Source organism: Pezoporus flaviventris, unplaced genomic scaffold (genome assembly GCF_033815535.1).
Source record: "Pezoporus flaviventris isolate CSIRO_AGI_PZ_B2104156 unplaced genomic scaffold, CSIRO_AGI_Pfla_v1 ptg000002l, whole genome shotgun sequence".
In the NCBI taxonomy this organism is placed as follows: domain Eukaryota; kingdom Metazoa; phylum Chordata; class Aves; order Psittaciformes; family Psittacidae; genus Pezoporus; species Pezoporus flaviventris.
The window spans coordinates 54,578,191-54,600,689 of NW_026892550.1; the positions used below are offsets into that span (position 1 = coordinate 54,578,191).

General features: G+C 40.3%; 1 protein-coding gene across 2 annotated transcripts in view; it reads left to right on the forward strand.

Moving 5' to 3' along the window:
• TECRL (trans-2,3-enoyl-CoA reductase like) overlaps positions 1-22,499 on the forward strand; it is a 63,562-nt gene that overhangs the window by 35,322 nt on the left and 5,741 nt on the right. The window contains exons 3-8 of one of the 2 annotated variants that reach the window (XM_061479191.1): positions 317-361; positions 1,548-1,636; positions 14,047-14,162; positions 16,757-16,862; positions 18,542-18,614; positions 20,550-20,593. In XM_061479191.1, coding sequence (XP_061335175.1) covers positions 317-361; positions 1,548-1,636; positions 14,047-14,162; positions 16,757-16,862; positions 18,542-18,614; positions 20,550-20,593 — 473 coding nt within the window. Of the gene's footprint in view, positions 1-316; positions 362-1,547; positions 1,652-14,046; positions 14,163-16,756; positions 16,863-18,541; positions 18,615-20,549; positions 20,594-22,499 lie in introns of both variants that reach the window. The other variant, XM_061479182.1, reaches the window with a different exon arrangement.

Sequence of the window (22,499 nt, forward strand, 5' to 3'; positions counted from 1 at the left end):
CACTAATAAATAGGGTCCTCTTTATACTTCCCAGTGGTGCGCACACACACCCATTTGTGTGTGTGTGCGCTAACGGAGCATTCAGCATAGAGATTGGCCCTTCCAAAACTCCTGTGGGGAGAGAAGATTTCTGGTTCTGTATGTGTATTGTGCGCTTCTCCTAGCTCTCTTGTATTCTCCTTGTATAGCTGAGACTGAAAGAGAGGATTTGTTTTAACCTTACATTTGTAGCAATCACCTGAAAAGAATACTAATAGAAAGAGAAATTTAGATCCCCTACCATGAAATTAACCGCCATGCTTCGTGATTTTAACAGGTCCCCAGTGGTACCCTTCTCGTGTTGGCCTGCAACTAGAACGCAGTAAGTATTCATATGGTTGAATACAGCTACCTAATGCATTACTAATCCTCTGGCAAGTTCTCCTCTTAACAATATTGCTTTCTCTATATGTGTTATTAGGTGAACTGTTGGCACTTTTTCATTAATTGATATCAATGATTAACTTATTTTCTCATTAATAATGGAATTTAATGGTTTTCATAACCACTGAGTTAAAATGCTTCAGGATACAGTATACGATCAAATAATGAAGACAAGGCAGTTTGAAAACCATTTACTCACTTCCCTCACTCACTGCATTATCCCTTTCAATACTTCCTCACAGCCTCATCAGAAGATGCAATTGGCGTTGTCAGTACACCAGTTCTTGGTGGACATGACAGTGGGAGATGAAGCTGCTATGGGCTGTGTGACATTTGTTCTGTGGATGCAGCATTGCAGAGCTGTAGAAAATGGCGACTCAGCACCTGGTGGAAGTTAGCACCCTCACTGACTTAAACAGCCATTAAACATATGTTGAAAGGAAGACACAATGCATAAAGTGGCTGTTGGGGTTTCCCAATATCCAGCTTACTGGCTCTATTAAAAAATTTGCCATTTTATGTCTCTGTGCACATTCTGGATCCATCAGAACTGGAAGCAGATGCCTGAGAATACTGTGAAAAGCAATGTAATGCTCAGATTTGTACATCTGATCTGCTGAGGTCAGGCTGCTTACAAAAGGTATTGTGGATTGTGGGCCTTTGCCCAAGAAATTGTACTCATCATGATGGTGCCACCTATCGTAAAATAGCTTGAGAATGTAAATGCTTCAGGAAAAGATACGAGTGAGAGAGACACTGCATACCACTGACTTTCCCATTAGTCTTGCAAGACAGAACAAAAAGTGCTCTAAGAAATTGTCTGTGTGATTCCATGGCATGTTTCTAATGGTCTAGATTAATAGAGATAGCACCATAACAACTGCTATGCATTGCTGCCCAACATCATGTCAGCCTAATGTTTTTGTTAAAATGAGAGCAGAATAACTCCAACAGAAATGTTACAGATTGCTAACCTGGAGAATAAGTACCAAGTCACCAAAATAAACCAGAATACAAGCTGGGCCTACACCTTGACCATTACAAGGCAGCCTATGTGTTATGTTCAGCGTCTGAAAGAATGCCTGTTGCTCCTTCCATCTTCTTTTTCCTTTTCGTCATTACAGATGGGCCCTATTTGAAGGATTCTATTAGCATTCAAAGCCTTGCTGTTTCCTCCATCATTACACTGTATTTTACAGACCTGGGTCAGCAGGTTGGTTGGACCACAGTAAGTATGTATTTGTAGCAATCAACATGATACGTCTTAATGCATAGTGTGTTTTAGCATCAAATTACTCCAGCTTCCTCTGCCTGCCCTTCCGTGTGTCAAATGGTGCAATTACTTTATCAGCAGTCAAACCAGAATTAAATGGACAGTGAGCCAAGTTATCAGTGTGCTAACTCTGACATCCAATTAAATATTAGAAGGTGGACATAACAATATTGCTGGAGGGGAAAAAAAATGAATACATTAAAACCAATTTTAGCGTATCTAGGGTTTATATGCCTGTGCAGGACCTGTAGCCAAATGCATTAATGTGGTGCAAGGCTCCTCAGCTTTGAAGTGGAAATACATTAAAAACAAAAAATGTATTTCTGGTAACCCTGTTACTAATGCAGGAAAATTATTGAATGGGAATGTCTTACTCTTTGATCACCTGAAGAACAGTTTTGAGAGAGTGGTGAGGTCAAGGATTCCAGGCAGAAGATGCCCAGCCAGGCTTAGGAGTCACAGGAATTTTGAATCTCTGTGTAAAACAATATCATTTGCTATGGGCAGCCATGCCTGCCTGTTTTAGTTCTGCTCTCAGTTTGACTTCAGTTATTTTACTGTTAAGCAGGTGTTGGAAGGTCAGGCTGGTGGGAGAGAGGCAACATGTTCCGCTCAAATAAGGTTGTGGGGAACTCTAACCTTACAGGCTCATCTGTGCAAGAAGGAAATGAAAGATTCAATTCTTTCACAGCCCAACAGCTGAAGAGTTTGAAAGGACAGTAAAGGAATGGGAGACAAAGAAACCTTTCCAACATTCTGCAACAGGCATAAGGGATGGAGCTGAAAGTAGTCTCACTACTAGTCTCACCTAGGTTTTGCTGCAGTTTGCACGTACTGTATTAGTTGGAGTAACACACAGCCCACATCTGTGTATTGGGTAATCAGATTCCCAATTTCTGCAGTGAGAAACATGAATAAGACAGAACTTCAGGTTCTGTAAGCCATTAAAGCCATACATAGAAATGGAAAACAAACCATTAATTGTTTGTGATTCCTTTAGTTCCTTGCAAGTGAGTTTCTGCTAACTGGCATCATAGCTGTAGGACAAATGATTAGATTCTTCCCTCAGACAGCCCACAGGTCCCACCCTGCGCACATGGGGGTACAACAAGCCCGCTGCCCTTCCTTAGCTGTGTCTGTAGGGGTGGAGCTTGTGAGTGTCAGGTCTTTAAGCAGTTTACAAATGATATTACCGGTTCTTCTCTCCAGTAGGTCACTATGAGGTAGGAAACATAACTATAAGATGCTTAGAATGGCCATGCTCCTTTTTACAGCTCCTTTTCTGTTAAACGGTACACTCAAGGTGGATGTTACTGCTAGCACTGCCCTTGACTTTGGCAAAAGTCAGCTTCTGAATCATCACTGTAAGGTCATTTATCCATCTTACCTCCTCAAGCTCATGTGCTGGGAAGTAGATAGCCCTTAGCAGCACAAACTTGGCAAGTTTTAGCCCTGTGAACAAGTCCATGACCTATATATATCCTTCATGGTTCTAACGACAGGATCCAAATCCCCAGGTAGTGACAAGCAGTTTATTTCAGTGCAGTTAGAGCTGTTCACCCTGTGACCTACTCATTTCAGTAGAGGTCTGTGAGCTTACCAAGGCTGAGATTTTACCCCAGTGATTCCCATATTGATTAATGCTAGCTGTAGCCTTGTTCCCCCCGCCCCCCAGCCCATCTCACCACCTTTCAACCATGGAATTTCCTTGCAAAGCAAAACTGTAAGTAGTACAGCCTCCTGTTTTCTACAATTAAGCAATCTGCAAGAACTTTATTTATTCTCTCCTTTCCTTGTGGCTTATGTAGCCTAAGACAATAACATAACTAAAGCTTAATATCCCATTACAAATAGTGCAGTTATGACTAGGATGCCTAGTCATTTTTTTATGACTTGATCTGCGTGTACAGAAAGTTGACTTCATGAGTTTCTGAATATTCATCTTGTACCATTCTGTTCTGTATTCAAAATTGTCTCCATTCTCAGTGGCAGAAATCTTCTTCCTAGCCACACCATTTAAAAAGTCAAGAGATTTTTATGATAGCTAGTCTATAGCAATGAAGTTCACAGAACATTGTACTCTAACAATAGCAATTAAGAATGCATTTGTACACAGGACATATAGTTTTACTCTCATTTTTACTGCGCTTAGAGCTCCCACTTTTCCATTTCCCTTGATGCTTTATCAGATTTATGCACATGGTGAGGGATTCTTCTGAATGAAAGGGTTGACATTTAAATAAGTGAGGCACAGAATAAAAATATTCTTATCTCATCAGCAAAATGATAGCTGAGGCACAAAGGCCCACATTCAGACCTGAACTCCAAAAATAGGCACATAGAAAGACATGGCAAAACGTCAGTGCTCCAGAGGTTGATACATTAGGCACAATCTGTCTAGGAGAAAATTAAGCATAGAGGTGGGTCTTATAGGGCTTTGTCACCTCACTGGAGATCACACTTGAGAACAAGAACACTAAGGCCTCTGAGATTGACAAGATTTCAGCTCTAGAGGCTGGGTTGCTCGAGGAGAGGAGGAGAAACTAGGGTGAGAGATTTATAGTTTTCCTCTACTGGAGCAATTACTTGTCAATCTCTTGAGAATAAGGCCCTTTCCTGGGGTAATGTGGATAGAAATCTAACCTCACCTGGCTCTTTTAGAAGAAAAGACACCCTCATGGCTCATTTCCAAAAAGAAATTCAGGGACAAAACAGAATTGTTTGCTTAGAATCATGGATTTTGTTAGAACTTTCTCTCTACTCTGCCTTCTCTTTTATAAAACAAGTATTACTGGAAACACGTAATTTACTTTTTGCACAAGACTTACCCATTACTTTACCCTACCTGGATTGGATAGTTGAGGTTTAGTGAATGATGCTGCAGATATACTAATGAAAGCTGAGCTTATAGATAATTTCTATATACCTTTTGTAAAGATTGTACCGCTAGGAGTGTTTGAATTTCCCACCACTGGAGTCATGGGTTTTACCTTTAATCTCTGTTCAATTTTGGGCCTAAGCATGTTTGACAGAGACATCTTCTTTTCACATATTGCAACCTAGCCTGTGACTTTTTGAAAACATGGCTGGCATTTTACTGCTAATAATGCATACTGCTGCTGTAGTCCAAAGAAAAAAATTCTTCCTGATCAAATTCAGACTTCTACTAAAGCTTTCCTCATTTCAGCAGTGATTGCAATTTCTGACTTATCAGTTTCTGTTGTCTACTTGCTACCTGGGAAGGCTACCAGAAGGATCGAAATAGAACCAAGACAACAACATGAAAACTGTGAAAAATATATTTTATCGCCAAGTCTGTGAATTTCATAAGATTAATTCTGAAACAGTACTTCAGTAAATATTTTTTGTGACTATGGTTTAAAATTAGAGATTGCTTAAACACTTTTGACTCCTGAGAGCCTTAAAATACTCAGGCTGGCAGCAGAACTGCTCCATTTCAAAGCTTCTGCTCGATTTAGAAATGTAGAGACTAATATTTATTTAAACCCAAGAACATCTTTGAAATCTGAAAATCCATGCTTTCCCTAATTAGTCTGCTCCCTTCTGGATGGCAAAGCAAAATTATCGTAGAATCATAGAATGATTTGGGTTGGAAAGGACTTTAAGATCATCAAGTTCCAACCCCCCTGCCATGGGCAGGGACACCTCACACTAAACCATGTCACCCAAGGCTCTGTCCAACCTGGCCTTGAACACCACCAGGGATGGAGCATTCACAGCTTCCTTGGGCAACCCATTCCAGGGCCTCACCACCCTTACAGTAAAGAACTTCCTCCTTATACCTAACTTAAACTTCCCCTGTTTCAGTATAAACCCATTGCCCCTTGTCCTATCGCTATTTTCCCTGATGGAGAGTCCCTCTCTGGCATCCTTGTAGGTTCCGTTCATATACCAAGTTAGACATTGTGGAAAATGAACAAGCCAAGAGATCTGTGTTTGAGGCTTTGCAGTTATGTGTAGCAGGCGTACACAGTGGTCAAGTGCATGCTGTATTGAATAATTAGGTGCAGCCCTTTTCTTGGGGGAAGTTTGGGTCAATATAGTTCTCCCCTCCCATCTTACTGGTGTACAAGTACCATTTTTCTTCTGTCCTGTGGGGGTGAATGAGTGGTGAATAGGGAAGGAACAAATTTGCTCTGACTGTGGCTGGCAGAGCTCACTCAGCTGGTCCTGCACATGTGGAACAATCCCATGAAGTCAGAGGGATGAGTGTGATATGAAGCAATTAATGAGTATTGATGGGTTTGAAAAAGAGGCAGCCAAACTGCTGCAGATTGATTTTCTCCATCTTCTCTATCCTGAGGGCAGCTTTGAGCTTTCCATGGGGAACAACTTGAGATGCTTCCCATAATTTGGGAAGGGAAAAAGAGACTTCAGTAACCTGTTCAATAGGATGTAGAAGTACAGACAATTATAATAGAAGAAAAAAAAGACAGGATCTGAGGAATTTGAAGGATTGGGAGGGCTGGGAGTCCCAGAAAACTACTGGACCAGTGTGAAGAAGATAATGTAAGAAAACTCATATGGTCATTGCTTTGGAAGGAATTTGATGTCAAGGTAAGAGAGAAAGCAGAGGATCTGTGGATGTGTCAGTGGAGGATGTCACTGAATGTATTTCTCAGTGGCTACATATCAAAGCTTGCATTCAAACATAGCTGTGGAACAGGATTCTACAAATTGAGTAACACTTTCAGGGAATTGTGGGTACATGAAAAACTTAACAGCAGTGCCAGATAAACAGAATGTGTGATTCTGTGTAGATCTGTGCGTGGCTAAAGAACAACAAAGCGTCAGAGAGAGAAAAATCCCCAAGTAGCTTTTCATTGCTAAGACTTTTGGATCAATAGATAATTTGATCATAGAAGATGATCTCCAGGAAAAAAAGAAGTCACTGTTTCCTCTACATCACCTTTCCCAACTACAACTGTAACACAAAGTACCTCCATTTTATAGTTAACAGCTTATACTCGGCAAGGGTTTCTGCTTGAACACACGGTAAGTGTTTCTCTACCTTGGTACAACTGGCCAAGTCTTGAGCTGATGCCAGTCAAATGCTATGAACTTTCAAAACATTATAACCTTTCACAGAGGCAAGCTACACACACAAGATGGGTCTAACTATTTATTTGATTAATTCTAATAATTTTCAACCTTCAGAGTTATCAGGACACAGCAGTTTGCATTTGCCTGATTTCTTGCCATGGTTTTACTTGTTTGTGCCTTTCCTTGGGCCACATGTACTTTTGGCTCTTTGTTACTGCCCAGTGGCAGCATGAAGTCAGCTGATAAGGGAAGAGAACTGTGAAACAGCCCAGCTGGCAATTGCGATTCCTCAGACGCTGTTTCTGAGAAGGGAAACAGTGTTGCAATAATTTCTCTTGGTCTCAGCTCATGATGGACCATGCCAGTGTGTCATCTTTTCAGGTGCCAAAGAGAGTTAAAGAGCTACTAGGAAAATTGATTCTGAAGGGTGAACGCTTTAGTTGCTGTTGAATGCAGTACAGGCTGAAGAACCTGTGCATGTGTGTTTATGGTAATACCCTCGAGTTTTTACCAATTCAACTACAAAAAGTAGATAGAGAGAATTCAGCAAGCATAAACAGAAAAAGCTGTTTCCTTCAGTTATACACAACTTTATGCTTAAACCCTTCCTGCTACTTAAGAAACAAAGAGCTACTTGATGTAAGGTGCTTATAAGTGTAAAACCTTTCCTATTTGTATTTGGAGTAATTAGAGAGGTTGACTATTTTTTAATCTACACAAATTTGAGAAGTTTTAGTCCCTCTAGAATCTATAAGCCTGTCAAAATTATTTTGCATGGGAAATCTTTGCCCAGTCCCATACTGAGGGTAAGGAGAGCACAAAGACAAGAGTGAACCAGTGTTTGGGAGACTGACCCAGAGACTGAACCAGTGTTTGAGAGGACCATGTACCCCCTTGTTATTCTTTGCATAGCTTGTCTGTTGACCTTGACAAGTCACTGAATTTCTCTGTATTTCAGTTTCCAGATGTGCGTCACGAAAATAATAGTATTTTCCTCTTTGCAAATTGCTTTGAGGCTTCTAGATGAAAGGCAATGTGGAAGAGCTGCTTGAGGTTATTAATAATTGCCAGGTGTCAAAAAAAAAAACTATCTCATTTAGGTATCTGCATAGCAGATGATAAATATACATTTTAAAATGATACACATTGTGTGATGGATTTCAAAAGGCTGTCAAAGCCCTGTAGAGATTTGGCAGCAAATCTGAACTCACATTGGTGTTTGGTTACAAACAGAACTTGAGTGCTTTGCATACATAACATATAATATGTGTGTGTAAGAGAAGAGCATTAATTAATTTACAGTAGTTTTCCATTTTGGGTAAGAAACATGAAAAGGCTTGTGCTCCCAGGGAAGAATCTTGACCAGAGTATGAAGTGGTCTGATGCCAAACCAGTGGTTTCAGACAACTCAGTCTTAGGAGAAGACACAAGAAGAAAGAAGCTGGGATTTCACCTCCCTTTCCCCAGAGGGAGCACAGGCCTGGATCAGGGACAAACAGCAGCCATCATTGTTCACTCCCCACCTCCTGAATCTGGCCTGAGTCAGCTGAATTTTCCTATAAAATCCTATAGCAAATCCATCCCTATCTCTGCTATTTGCAGTAAATATTGAACTGCAGCCTGAAATACTCTACAAAAAGGGAAGTTCCAGGTGCCCCTGCTTGCACTGTTTAAGTTTTTAGAATGGGTTAGCCAGTTCCATGAGAACTGTGTTGTGGTTTAAACCCAGCCAGACAGCTCGTTCACTCACTCCCCCTTTCCTCCCTCTTTCTTTCCTTCCCACCACCCACCCCTTCCCCGCTCCTGGAGGAATGGGGAGGAGAATCAAAAGAATGTAACTCCCACGGGTTAAGATAAGAACAGTCCAGTAACTAAGGTATACCACAAATCACTACTGCTACCACCAATGATAATATTGGTAACAGAAAATGACAAGGGAAGAGAATACGATACCACCTGCCGAAACGAGCCCGACCCAGAAGACCCCATGTCCTTCTGGGTAACTCCAAGTTACCTCCTGGGCATGACATGCTGTGGTATGGAATACCAATTTGGCTAGTTTGGGTCAGGTGTCCTGTCTCTGCTTCCTCCCGGCTTCCCCTTCCCTCCCTGGCAGAGCATGAGACTCACAAAGTCCTTGGTCAGAGTAAACATTACTGAGCAGCAACTAAAAACATCGGTGTTATCAGCACTGCTCCCAGGCTGAAAGTCAAAACACAGCGCTGCACCAGCTACCAAGAAGGAATAAAATTGACTGCTACTCCTAAACCCAGGACAAACTGAAACAAAAATCACTGAATATTTAAGCAGCCCTTAAGATTTGTACTATCTGATGCAAAAGAGCTGCTGCTGTTGCAGATGTTTGCAAATTTAAAGAGGTGAAGATTTAAGAGGTGCTGCTAAAATTACGCCTTTATCATAACCAGGTAACTATATGGGCTTTAATGAGGTAGCAAAGCATACAAAGTAGAAATTATTCCAGAAATTAATAATGTTCCTTAATGATCATTAGCTAAGAGCACTGAGGGCTGTTATTGTAAAGGGAGTCTATGGTAGTTAGAGGCAAAGTTGAATATGATTTGGAGACTTGAGGGTGTTCAACTCCCTGTTTCTCTTGGGTTTCTCAGAAATCCCAGCTGTGCTGCATACACTCACACATAGTAATTGCCTGTCTCATATCAGTAATGCTGCTCTTTATGCGGTACCTACTGTCTCAATCTGACCCTGGCTCAGACCTGAAACTGGTGCCTTTGTCTCACATTTATCAGAGAAACTGAGCTCTGTCTGATATATAATTTATATACTGCAGTTGTTTTTCCAGAGTTACCCAGGACACGCTCATGCTATTTTGTATCTCTCACTGTGCTGAGAGCTTCAGGCAATGACCACAAGCCATTGTCCTGGCTGCAGGTGTCATCCTCATACCATGCCCTCTGCTTCCCCTGCATGAACCCAGACATCCTGTTGGCAGTGGAATAGAAAACATCACAGCCGGCACCGATGAACTGGGAAAGTGACCCTACATGGTATGGAAAGAGCTGCAGGAGGGGATGAGTATGGAAAAGACTGTATGGCCTTTCCTCAGCTCTGCTCTGCAGCTTGTCATAAATGAGATAATGTGAGATTATGCCAAAAGGCAATATGATACAAGATAGGGTATGTTGTGTGGTATTACTGAAAGGGCATGTCGTAAACATTACAGAGAGTAATTAGCTGATGCCCTTATGTGAAGACTGCTAATCCACAGGCCGTTCATTTATAAAGATTCTGTTGGACTTCTTTTCAGGCTCCCTCCATTCCACCCACTCTGTTTCTAGCTTCTTTTTGTCTTTTTCTGCATTTTTCCAAGCAGTACACACAGTACTATTAACTCACATCAAAACCCTTTCCATTCCCTGTAGCAGGCCTGTTGGGATGGTCCCAGGCACTATGTCAGCCAGAAAAGTCACCTCACATTCCCTTAAATAATTTTAGAGAGCTCCTTTTGCCTCTGCTGCATTCATATCTCCCTAATATACCTCCTGCCTCATAAGGTCTGGAATTATAATTCCTGACCTGATTGTTACTCAGTTCAGCAAAGTGTTACTGGCATGATTATCTGAACAGAGATCATAGAATCACAGAATGGTTTGGATTGGAAAGGACCTTAAAGCTCATCTAGTTCCAATCACCTGCCATGAACAGGGATGCCATCCACTAGTATAGGTTGCTCAAAGGCCCAACGAACCTGGCCTTAAACACACATAGTAGAAGCATGTGCAGTCTGGCTTATGAAAGATGAGATGCCTCGCTGGTTTGTGAATTGGCTATCCTGTACTGTTTTCTCATTTGTCTCATCATCTCTTGAATGACGGAGACCCCACCTTAGCTCTCTTTTGACATATTACCAGTCTGTTTTGTTGTATATGTAGTAGGGGTTTACAGTTTAGGTATTACTGAATCAGTTCCCCAAGGACCTGATAACTGAGACAGTTAAAGAAGCTTGAGTTTACCGCCCTGTAATGAGCTCATGCCTGGGAGAGGTTTGATTCAAGAACATCACTTTATGCCACTAAGAAAAGCAGGTATGTAGCATACATAATGCCAGACACTGGAGAGGAGAGAAAGAAGATAAAAGAACTGGACATTACGCAAGATATAAAATCGAGTGTATAGATGTGGAAAAAAATGGACAATCTTCTGTTTTCTTTCTTCAGAGAGTTTATGATGAGCTCAGCAGTTAAATTCTGTTGAGCTATGTACACTGTAATAGAGATGTAAAGCTCCTTCAGGAAAAGATCTTTGTTTTTACTATGGACCACCACATTTGCCTGTACCAAATACATCAAAATAATCTAGGCAGACCCACAAGATGGTTAAGAAAAAGTAATTTTTTTCAAATACTGGATTCTTTTTGCATTTCTACGGAAGAAAAATGCTCTGTTTTAAATAAGCGCTTTTTTTTTCTTTACAAAATGATATTTCGTTTGTCCATAAACTACAGTGTTATTATTTTCAGGGTTTTCTTTAATATTTTTATAATTTTTGCAAGATATATTAGCAGGAACTAGTATCTTAGTAATTTTGTAGGGGTTTTGAGCATCTGTAAAAGTGATATAATGAACTGATCCTCAACACATCTAATAACTCCCCAAGCCCAGCAATTAGTCAGCTATAGAATGAGTATGAAGGTACTAGGTAGATTTAATTGCATATATTCATTAAGAATCAATGGTAAAAGAATGGTGCTTGCCTCTGTTTCTCAGCAGTTTGAACTGATAGTAATTTTGTGTTAATTTAAGAGTACTTTCCCTTCCACCTGCTTGAACTCCTGGGATTTTTAGCAGAATTTCTCTGCCTACCCTACTGGAACTCACTTTTCATTTCTCATGAATTTAAAATCAGTGAGCTGGAGAAGGAGAGCAGAGGTTGCAGCATGGGAGATGCAACAGAGGGAAACAGACTGAAACTCACCCAAAATGTGAAAAAAAATTCCCCAAAAAACCCAACCCAAAGAAAAACACTACAGCAAACTGAATCTCATCCTGTAAACCAGAATGTTACTGATCTTAACTATGTTCCAGCCAGGTGATGCAGTTATGACAAAGGAAAACACAGTCCTGCCAGACAGTCATCTGCCAGACAATAAGTACTTTGCAAATCTCACAGCTGACCCTGGGCTGCCTGCCTCCACATGGGTGATAAACACTTTGTGTCAGTTGCGACTGACTTAGAGATAAGACAGGACCTGGTACCCAGCCTGTAAAGTACCCTGAGCATGCTGATGCTGCTCACTTCCAGAAATCCCAGCTCAAGAGCTGCTGTTGGTGCTCTCTGCTGCTTCTCTGAATTGCTGTGATGGGAGGCTCTGCATCCCCGTTCCTACATCAAAAACACCTCCTCCTCCAGTCATAGGTATTTATCACAAGGCTGGTAGCTTTGGCTGTTAAATACAGAATGTATTTTTTTTTACTGAATCCTGAAGCTTTCCTTCTCCTACAGCATCTGAAATCAGCCAGGGAGCAAGGGGGAACACTTGATGCACTGACAAGTAACCGCAATTTGGTGCTAAGTCCTGCCAGACTTTTCCTGGCAGCTTTGTAATATGCTCGTGCCAAACAGATGATAAAAGCTGGCAGTTACAGGTGTATTCTGTGGTGCAAATAACGGCTGAGAGGAAAAGCTACACTGAAGAAAGCAGTTTACTCCAAAGCTCTTACACTGTCCTGTCCAGACCATACTATCTGCATCTCTGTATTCTATGCCACCATTGTCTACCCATTTTTGTAGCAGAGGTTGTCTCTTACCAGTGATTGCAGAGTGCCTAACACAGTGGGCTCACAGTTAGGAACAGGCCCATACAACTGCTATTAGGACAAAATTCTCATAAGCCCTTGGCTGTGATGCGTTCCACAATAATGTGGGCTCTTAGAAACTCCTTGATTAAATGTTTCCATACATCCCCCCCACCACGTTTGGGATCCTGCAGAGCCTAAATGGAGCGCAGAAATCATGGTGTCACGCTGAAAAAAAGAGAATTTTACATTTCCTTGATAGAGAGCACTTAAGAATGATACTTTTGGAGACAGTCCTGATATGAAAGGCTGAAATGTCAAAGAAGTTTCCTGCTGTAATAGGGGAAAAAAATGGTACTGGGGTCCCAAATGAAGGAAATCTAATTGCAGAATATTTCTGCAGGTAAACCTTTCTGTTTCAAAGTTCTTCTGAAGAGTGATTAGAAGAATAGCCTACTGGGGTTCAGATTGCCTGCCAACTACTGCTTTTAAGAAAGGTAGTCTAAAGTTGCTGTTGCTTCCTTAAGCCACAGGTATTTATACATTACAATTCCATAGCAGTGCAAATAGCCACCTTAAAGCCAAATGGCCCATTAGTTATGACTCTCTACCCCTTAAGCAATACTATGCACTTGAGTTATGATTCGCCAGTTGCTGGTCTTTGTAAATATGTAGGACTACATCATTTCCTTTTTATTCTGAGATTCATTCCAGTGGGGACAGATGATCAAATCCAGGCCTCATATCACTCTAACCATGTTCTCCTTCTTCCAGCTGTTTGTAGCTTAAGAGTGTGCTCTGACAAAAGGCAATACAGGGTGCACCAAATCAAAACCAGAATGTAAAACTGAAGGTGGCTAATTGGCAGCACTATAACTCTACCTTCTGTCTGTGCCCCACATGTCCTCTTGGCTCTCTATGGCTAGCAGGGGTGACAATGTGGAGATGAAACTATTTCTTTCTGGTTTACAGCATAACTTGTTCAGTCTGCCCACCACAGGATTCTTCTTCTGCACAGGGATTAGTTCCACTCAGCCACTGAAGAACAGGCTCAAAGGGCCATACACCAGGCAGTCAGGTCCTGCTCCTGCACCAGCCACCAAATTTCAAGCAATGAACCCTCCCTTCCAGGTTACTCTGCTAGCAACCAGGATTCAAAGCTATGCTTGCCTCTGTCATGCTTGGTTGGGTTTTATCTGATGGAACACTTAATTACAAAAAACACTGGTGAAAAGCAAGCTGTCTTCAGCTTTTGGATCACAATTTTCAGTGTTATTTAGATTCCTAATAGGCATTCGATAGCACAGCCAAAAGTACAAAGAGGAGATAACAGTGATTGTGACCACCTTCCAGGAAGTATTCCTGACTGGGTTAATGTTCTGCACAGAAACCTCTTTTTCATTTTCTAGATACATTCAAAGGACAAGTACGTGTTGTGGATAAGGGTATTCTTTTTCTCTTGTCTTTATTAGTACAATTTCCTACTCTGATACATCTATTTTCTTTTTCTAGTTTTTTCTAACAGAAAACACTGGGCCTCTTCTAATATATCTGTTCTTTTACATTCGCCTCTCAACTATCTATGATCATGTGGAAACTAAGAAGAACTTTCGGCACCCAGTGGTTCAGTAAGTGATACTTGTGTGAAATATCTTCCTGGAGGACAAGGAGCCAGGGATGGAGACTGCATTTCCAGGGCTGAAAATGTTACTGAGGCTCTGAGGCTGCATGCAATGTCTCAGAGGCAGTGGGAGTTTCAGACTGTTATTATCAATAGCCATTTGTTATCCTAGCAGCACTCAAAAGCCTGACCAAAACCAGGATCCCAGTTGCAATGGTCACTGCACCTCGTCACAATGGAAGGTGTAGTATTTTACCCAAGTAGTCTTCACTCTAGACTCACAGCATAAGGTGAAATAAAACCTACAGCAGTAGTCATCCAAAGTCACACTTAACAGGTAAGAGAGGACAACACTTCAGGTGTCCTACTCCTAGTATCCTTACAGCACATTCCCATTCATAAGATGAGTAGCATCAGCATTCAGCACAGAAGATAATTACCTCCACTCTAGCTCTTGCCTAGGCACAAGGAGGAATTCTGAGAGATCTACATGGCATAAGTCAGGACAAGAAAAACTGAGAAACTCAAAAGAAGCACCATAGGAATTCAGAACTGGTACTTTGATTTTTGAAACTAACCTCTTCAAAATGAACTATTTCTGTTGGACCATACTTTACATGTTTGTGCTCTGAAAGACTTTTTAGAAATAAAAAACTTAAGTGACAAATAAAAATAAGAGCTCAGCTAGCAGTATAAAACAGTGAAGAGAACAGGTTGTACAGAAATAAATCAGAGGAGCTCATATATAAGCATAAACCAGATAGCTTTGCTTCCTTCCATCAGTGGAACAGTAATGCTAACAAGGAAAATGAAACAGCTCTGATATAATACAGCAGGAGCTGACCACAATGAAACACAACCTGCTTAGTCTTCTAGCATGCAAAAATGTGCCAAAAAAGCAAGGAAGAGAGGGCAGACAGCCAAGATAGCTTCTTATGACCTTCAACAGCCCCTGCCATTCCCAAACCTTCTGCAGGACTCTGGAAAAAACAAAGCAGACTTGATGAACGAGAGGGATTAAAAACTCTTGCAGACAAGAAAGTGGCAATCACTATTCACAGTAACTCCCAGGGATGATCAAGGCACTTCCACCACCAACTGTACCCCTCCACAGGATGGTGGTTAATGCACCAAGCAGGCTGGGAACTTTCACACTTAAGGAGCTTAATTCCCTTCAGTGTGACTGTCTCCATTCTGGAGGACTAGTGCCTGGCAAAGGGGTGGAACATGATAAAGAAAAGCCTGTTTGCTGCACAAGTTGGAGCACTGGAAGTGGGAGGGCACACAGAGAACTAGGAGCCTCAACAAACTGTACAGCTTTCCCACAACACTTTTTCCATGCTATGATTGCAGAATCAAGGTTGTTGGTATACAGCAGAGAAACACAGTGAGTAATAATACCTTTTACAGGTGGAGAAACAGAGACTTGGAAATACATACAGTAAGGGAGTTAATGGAACTGGGAAAGAACACAGAATAGCTGAATTCAAATCCAGAGTGCAAGATGCTTAACTTCCTTTTCTTGCTCATACATTCACAGGAAGATAATTTCTGATGGCACAGAAGAGTTACCAATACCTTAACCTTATTTAAGTGGGCAAGGGATGTGTGGAATCCTTCCAGTGGCCGCCCCTTAATGAGTTCATCTGAGGTTGTCATCCTAAACCAAATTAATTTTAAAATTCCCAGCAAAGCTTAAAGTTTGCTCTAGACTTTTAGATAAGTCGTTAATTGTTTGAAATTTTCTTAGTTCAATTCTCTCTGGTTTAATTACTTTGAAATTGTTTAATCTTTGACTCTTTGAGATTTCATATGCTGAAAACCACTTTTCATTTATATCTTATAATTGGTTCACTGTGAGACGGGCTCTGGTAATACGGTAAATGTAACCAAGATAAAATGCCACCAGGAATCACTCTTGACATTTGTTTCTGAAACTCAATCTCTATGAGCTGCAACTTATTCTCGGAAACAAATCATCAACGCCTGTTATTGTTTCATAACCTTCCTCAAAAAAGAATCAGTAAAATAATTTCTACAACAATTACCTCATTTCATTGTAAAGAGCAACAAAAAAGCCATCAGCATAGATTAACTTTGCAACAAAATCTCATTTTGCATCCACAAGGAAATGAAATACAAACTACCTCCATGCAGCTAGCCGAGTTGGCAAAGGACAAAGAAACCATTCAGAAGGTATTCAGAATGTTTTTAAATGTCAGATACATTCTACAGGAGTATTAAGGTGGCCTTAAAACATGGGAGACATCTTCTGGAAAAGCACAGCAGATGCCTGCTTTTATACGCAGCTGTCCTGTTTTAATGTCTTGTCAAAAATATGTATCTCATTCAGAGCTCAAAAAACTCTTCAATTCAAGGCTAGTAAAAATAAGTTGCTTGTCTGCAAAATGAAAAAAATTTTTTTATAATATTGAAAATGATTCCATTAATCTTTGGATACAGATGCTTCAATTAAGACAATATCTTAACGAATTCAGTGTGACTGTGGTTTTAGGATTTTAGTCCTTACTCCTTTTGTGACATTAAATCGTGAAGTAATGAAGAGCAGTTTCCACTTACGTTGATTTTTTTCCCTTCCAGCTTGGCCTGCTTCTGCCATTGTTTACACTACATCAGACATCTTCTGGAGACATTATTTGTTCACAAGTTTTCGGGAGGGCACACTCCTCTGAAAAATATGATAAAGGTGACAATATGTTTATCATTTCCTGTAAGAGATAATATTCCCATATCAAAGCAGTCCTTGGAAGAAGACAGAAGAATAAAAAACAATTTATTTCTAGCTCCAGGAATTAGTCAAAATACAAATATAGGAAAAAATTCAGGGCCATGTCCCCAAGGACATGAACTGAAATCAATGTCAGCTTTTGCTCCTGCATGTCAATGTCCACTTTGACTCATCCACCCAAGGGACTGAATGTCATGTCTAGGATATTTGTCAGACTGAATACTATTTTATTGTGAGATATGCTGCTGCAACATCTAGTAATGCTAACAGAAATCACTCTACTTCCTCAGTGCAATATAAATATAGAGCATGAGACAGGCTTGCATTAGGAAGTGAAAACCAAATTACAGATGGAAAAAAAATAATAATTACTCTCCTTCTATAGATGGATGCCCCAGAAGGAAAGATACTGAGGTGGCCTAAAATCTTGTGTCTCCCAAAGCCTCCCCAGTTTCAACTGTGTGTCATTACTTACAGGCTCTACTTTCTTTTATTTCATATACTCTGTCTTGGTAATTTTATATCACCTCACTTCCCATCCCATTCAGTGTGATGTAAAGATCCTCCCTTTAAAAGCTTTGCAATACATTTAAGATTTTAGTGAAGGAGATAAATGAAGGAGATAAATGTATGGCCATGGTAGGGGGCTTGACTCAGTTCCAGTCAGAAAGGAGCTAATGAGATGCACGGCTAGAGAAAGCTAAAGAGCTTTGGAACCAGAATGCCATTTCCAAAGTGACTCATGCATGTGGGAGTTAAAGACTCAGGGTTACGATTATCCCCTTGTGTACTGGTGGCATTGCATAAAAAGTTTAAAAGGAGAAAGCCTGACTTGCAGCCCTACTTACGGGATAGAGCTGTATCCAGTCCCAGCACACTGCTCTTCTCAAGAAGGTATTGAGCATAGGATCCTTAGCTTAGACACATAGAAAGGCTTTATGCAGTCTCCTGGGTGTTTTCAGTTCTTTGGCTGGTGGGTTTTGGTTTTGCCCTTGTACAAAGGACGAGAGCAGTGACCCCCTCTACCCAGACCAACATTACCTCTGGGCTTTCCCAATCCCATGACTTCATTCATCAAGCAAAGGCAGCTGGAGTACTGCTTTTTAACAAGAAGATGAAGTGGGCCTGGATCCATGGGAGTAGATGCAGTATGTAGCTCAAATATCTTTATAGGAACTGTGTGCCATTTTTTTGCCAGGGTTAAACCAGGCCTCTTCAGTTTTACTCGTTTTAGCTGGTTTAGCATTCTGTTTGGCTAGCTCTATATTTCTTGGAAATGTTGAGATTAAGGTATAGTAGCAGTTCAGCTGTGTTAACCAGCCATAGACTTTTAATAGTACAGCTCTGAGAAATGTGCCCTTTAGCAGTAGAATCTAATAAGGAGAAAACAAATGTCAATTTCTACAAAAGGTATAAAATACATTTAACAATCCAAAAAATCTACACTGTGTGCCATTTTACTTTTTTTTTAGTGGCTTCATAGCATCTTGAAAAGATCTGCAACTCAAAAAGCCACTGCAAAGTTTTTCAGCAGTCATCTGTGTTTAGCACTTACCAGAATTTATAAAGTTATGGTTTGTACTTGTTTATCACCCTGTCTAACAAAAAACCCAAAACCTCTCTTTTGTCCATTCCAGGGCTGTGCCTTTTACTGGGGATTCACTTCCTGGATTGCATACTACATCAATCACCCACAATATACGCCACCATGTATGTATAAGTAGAACACAAAACTGACCTTGGTTTTTAAAAAGTTTTTTGTATGCAACTTTAAGTCCTTCAAAATCAATAGAAGGCTCTCAAATGAGAGCATATGACTAATCTAGCCAGAGATTAGCCTTTACTCCCTGTCAGAAGGAAGACTATTGTGCATGAGGCACTCCTGCTGTGCTGCTGAATGTATGTTCCTGTTCAGTCAGGGTCAATCACTGTCTAGTTTTGTGAACTGGAAATATTGACCAAGTGGAGAAAATGCGAAGATCGATATATTTTGCTCATCTTCACAATGTTTGTATTAAGAATGTAGGATTGAAGCAGAGCTGGCTCCATTTTCTTAGAGGAGGTATTTATTTGTTAAAGGTGCATCCTCTCAATAAAAATTAAGATTATTTTTTTGTGAGAAACCAGAAAAAGTTAATCAGATATTAATGCTGATAATGACAAAAAATCCTATGATTTTGCTTCCAGATTTCATTCATCATTTTATTCCTTCTCAGATTTCATTATTACACTGCTGTTTCTTTATGTTTTTTTTTTTCTTGTTTACTCTTTGAAATTTTGCTGCTTTTGAGTATAATTGGCATAAATTTTATTTCCTGCTCCTTTACTTTCCTTGCTACACCTGAGCCTTTTTCTGCATCTTATTTATGAGCCTTGGGAACAAAAGGTTTGATTTGCCATTTTTATTTACACTCAGTTAAATTAAAATTTTTGTTTTCAATAAAAAAAATCTCCTACATGGCACTTGCTTTCCTTTCAAAATAACACACAAGTTCTATTTAAGAATTAAGTGATTAACTGAAAGTTGAATTTGGTGTGGCTTTAACAGTAATGCTGCAAACAATGTTGAAACCTCTCTAAACACAGTTTTTAGCAGTCTAGGCCATCAAATCAGAAGGTGCAGCTTCTTTATGGAGGGAATCATTTGTTCCGGACATAACTTTCCAAAAGAGAAAGCATGCAGAAGTACTTCTAATTGTTCGCAACTGCCTTAAAATGGCAATAATAGCTACATGAGACTAAAGCTGCAGCATCACCACCCCTCTGGCACAGTTAGCATGTATGATTTATTTTGGGTGCAGGAGAGGTGACCTCCACAGCCATATCCAGAGACTGCTGATTTGGGGACAGGTAAGGGAAGGCAAGGAGATAGTCGCAGAATGCTATGCAGGATTTTTAGCATGTGCAGGATTTTTGGCAACTCAGAGGAGTCATGTGCCAGAAAAAGGGCTCTCAAAAGTAAAGGCTCTCCGAGACCTGGTTAGGGAAATGAGGTACATACACACAGTTCATGGCCCTCAGACCTGTAAACCTTTGGAGATGAACATGATACAGCACTGCAGTGGACGGGGGACAATTGCTAAAAGGAGAGAGCAGGCAAAGGTCAGGTAAAAATTCCAAAAGCTAAATACATTTCTAGCATGGTGAGACTGTGAGGCAGACAGTGGCCATAAAATAAAGCCTCTCTACTGCCTCACTACTGGAAGCAAAAAAGAAAAAAGTTATGGATAGGTTACATCTTGGGTTCTCTGCTCATGGAGATAGAAGGGCCTATGAATAATGCTGAGATTCCTGGACTGGTTCTGCCAATGACCTGGTTCTTCTACTTTACCCCTCCCGCTTCCCTTTCCAAGGAGTTTACCACCACCAGCTGCTTTGGCAAGAGCACTTTGGGTATATGAAGCTGACAAACACTAGGAAAAGTTAGGTGAAAACTGCCTTGAGATCAGCACTGGAGACACTGTCATTTCTCAAGTACTGTTACTGTTTGCATTGTCTTCATACTGTGTGTGTGTTAATATCCACTTTTTCCTTCAGAACCTGTCAGGAAAGCAGTATTTCTGCCCCGCAGCTCTAGATTAATTTCACCCATCAAACCATGTGCATACTGTAAAATGCGATTTATAATTTCATTCTATTTTCTAGCATTTGGCTACAGACAAGTTTCTTTTTCTGCCCTTGCTTTTCTGGTATGTACAAAAATAAAGTTTTATTAATGACTGTAGAATCAGAGTTACTCATGATTTAGCAAAATGCAGTAATGCTGCTATGCATTTATGTATATATATGTGTGTATATATATATATATATATACACGTGTGTGTGTGTTCATGCTCACAGTCTTGTTTCCTTTGACTGGATTTAGTGAAAATCTGTTAAGGTTTCTAGGCCATGGAATCTCCTAGTACTATTTATCTGTAAAAGCTTGATGTGAAGTACTCTATCTGATAGCCATGAGAACATCATCAGAATTATTACTACTCCTAACTGCATTTATATTTAGATAGATTGGAACTTGCCACTTTTTAAAGGTATTTTAATACTGAAGAATTACATCCTCAGCAGACTTTGTAGTAGTACTGTGTACCTGGAATAACTTAACCTCAACAGCTATTAAAAACAGTAAAAACAATCCCTGCTAAAGTGGGTTAAGCCAAGGGAAAGGACAAGTGACAAAGGATGGCTGAGGCTACTAAACCTGATATTTGAATGAATATAGCCATATAGTGAGACAGAGAGTCACTAAGAAATTCTTACATGGGAACATACGTTCTCTTCCATCCTCCATGCACATTGATCTTGGAAATGCTCAGTGCCAACTTACCCAAGCAAGCATGGGTCTTTAGCCAAGTCAGCCTTACTGAAAATCAGATACAGATCAGTTTCCAGAAATATAACAGGGAGATGGGACAGTAATGTGTCTAGGCTCCTTCAGGCAAACGCTATTCAGAAAAGCATTCCAACAACTTCTTAGCAATATTCAAATGCTTTTGTAAATCAGAACCCATAAAGATCATGGTTTTGGCAGCGTGTGTCTCTGGAACTCGCCACGCAGTTCTCAGCTTTTCCTGCCCTAATAAGGTATAGCAAAGAATACTCAATCAAAAAACTACTCTCATGAAGTTCATGCACTCAGTAAGGCTCTACAGCTGGAAGCGGTATTCCTGTACTGTGGAGACAGGAGGCTGTGGCAGTGGTAGACAGTGGTGTGCAGAGCACCTTACTGTGTCTGCATGTTTACTAAACTCAGGGGTTACTTGAAACCAAGCAAACCACTTGCCTGAATATTCAGTGCTACCTGTAAAACCTTGTCAAAACCTCTGCATAGAAAAAAACTTGTTTTCTAATGAAATTTCCTTGCCTCAATGAAACACAGCCTGTTATAGCTTTTATGAAAAATGTTGTCTTCAAACAAAGAGATGAATCCTGTTGGGGGTATTTGCTATAAAATATGGTCATCCCCTTCAGATCTGCATCAGCACCTCATCTGTGGTCTGAATTCCTCCAGCTCTTTTGATAACTTCCTAATCATGGGAACTCAAAAACCTTTCCCTTTCAGACCTTGTTCTGGAAGGTTCTCAGACAATGAACTTAAACCTGCAACATGAAAAATAAAATAATCTGAAGCTGTTTTCACAGGTTTCTAAAGCATACAAATAAAATATTTGGAAGATTATTTTGTTCCCCTTCTTTAAAGGCTTGTCTGTATTACATACCCTGATTTAAGTGTATATACCTGCAGCTGCTGTAAACAACAGTACTGAGTCATTTGAAGCATGTCAGCAGGCCCCTCTGAAAGAGTCTCATATTTAGAGAAATTACTCTAAGCTTTGCAGGGAAGTTTTTCTCATGTGGAATATGAAGAGGGAGAATAGCATGTAGACTTCAACATTCTATCATCATAAATATGATGTCTTTTTTAGTGTGGCTTCCCATAGCCTCATATTTTACATCTGGGATACTAAGGATTAGTGTACATTTAGCAGTACTTCTTGATATAGAGCACTAGCAGCCACATTTCTAAAGAACGACATAAGAATAGTTACAACAGAATATAAAAATCCCTGCAGAATTATCCTTTGCTTGCTTTATTTG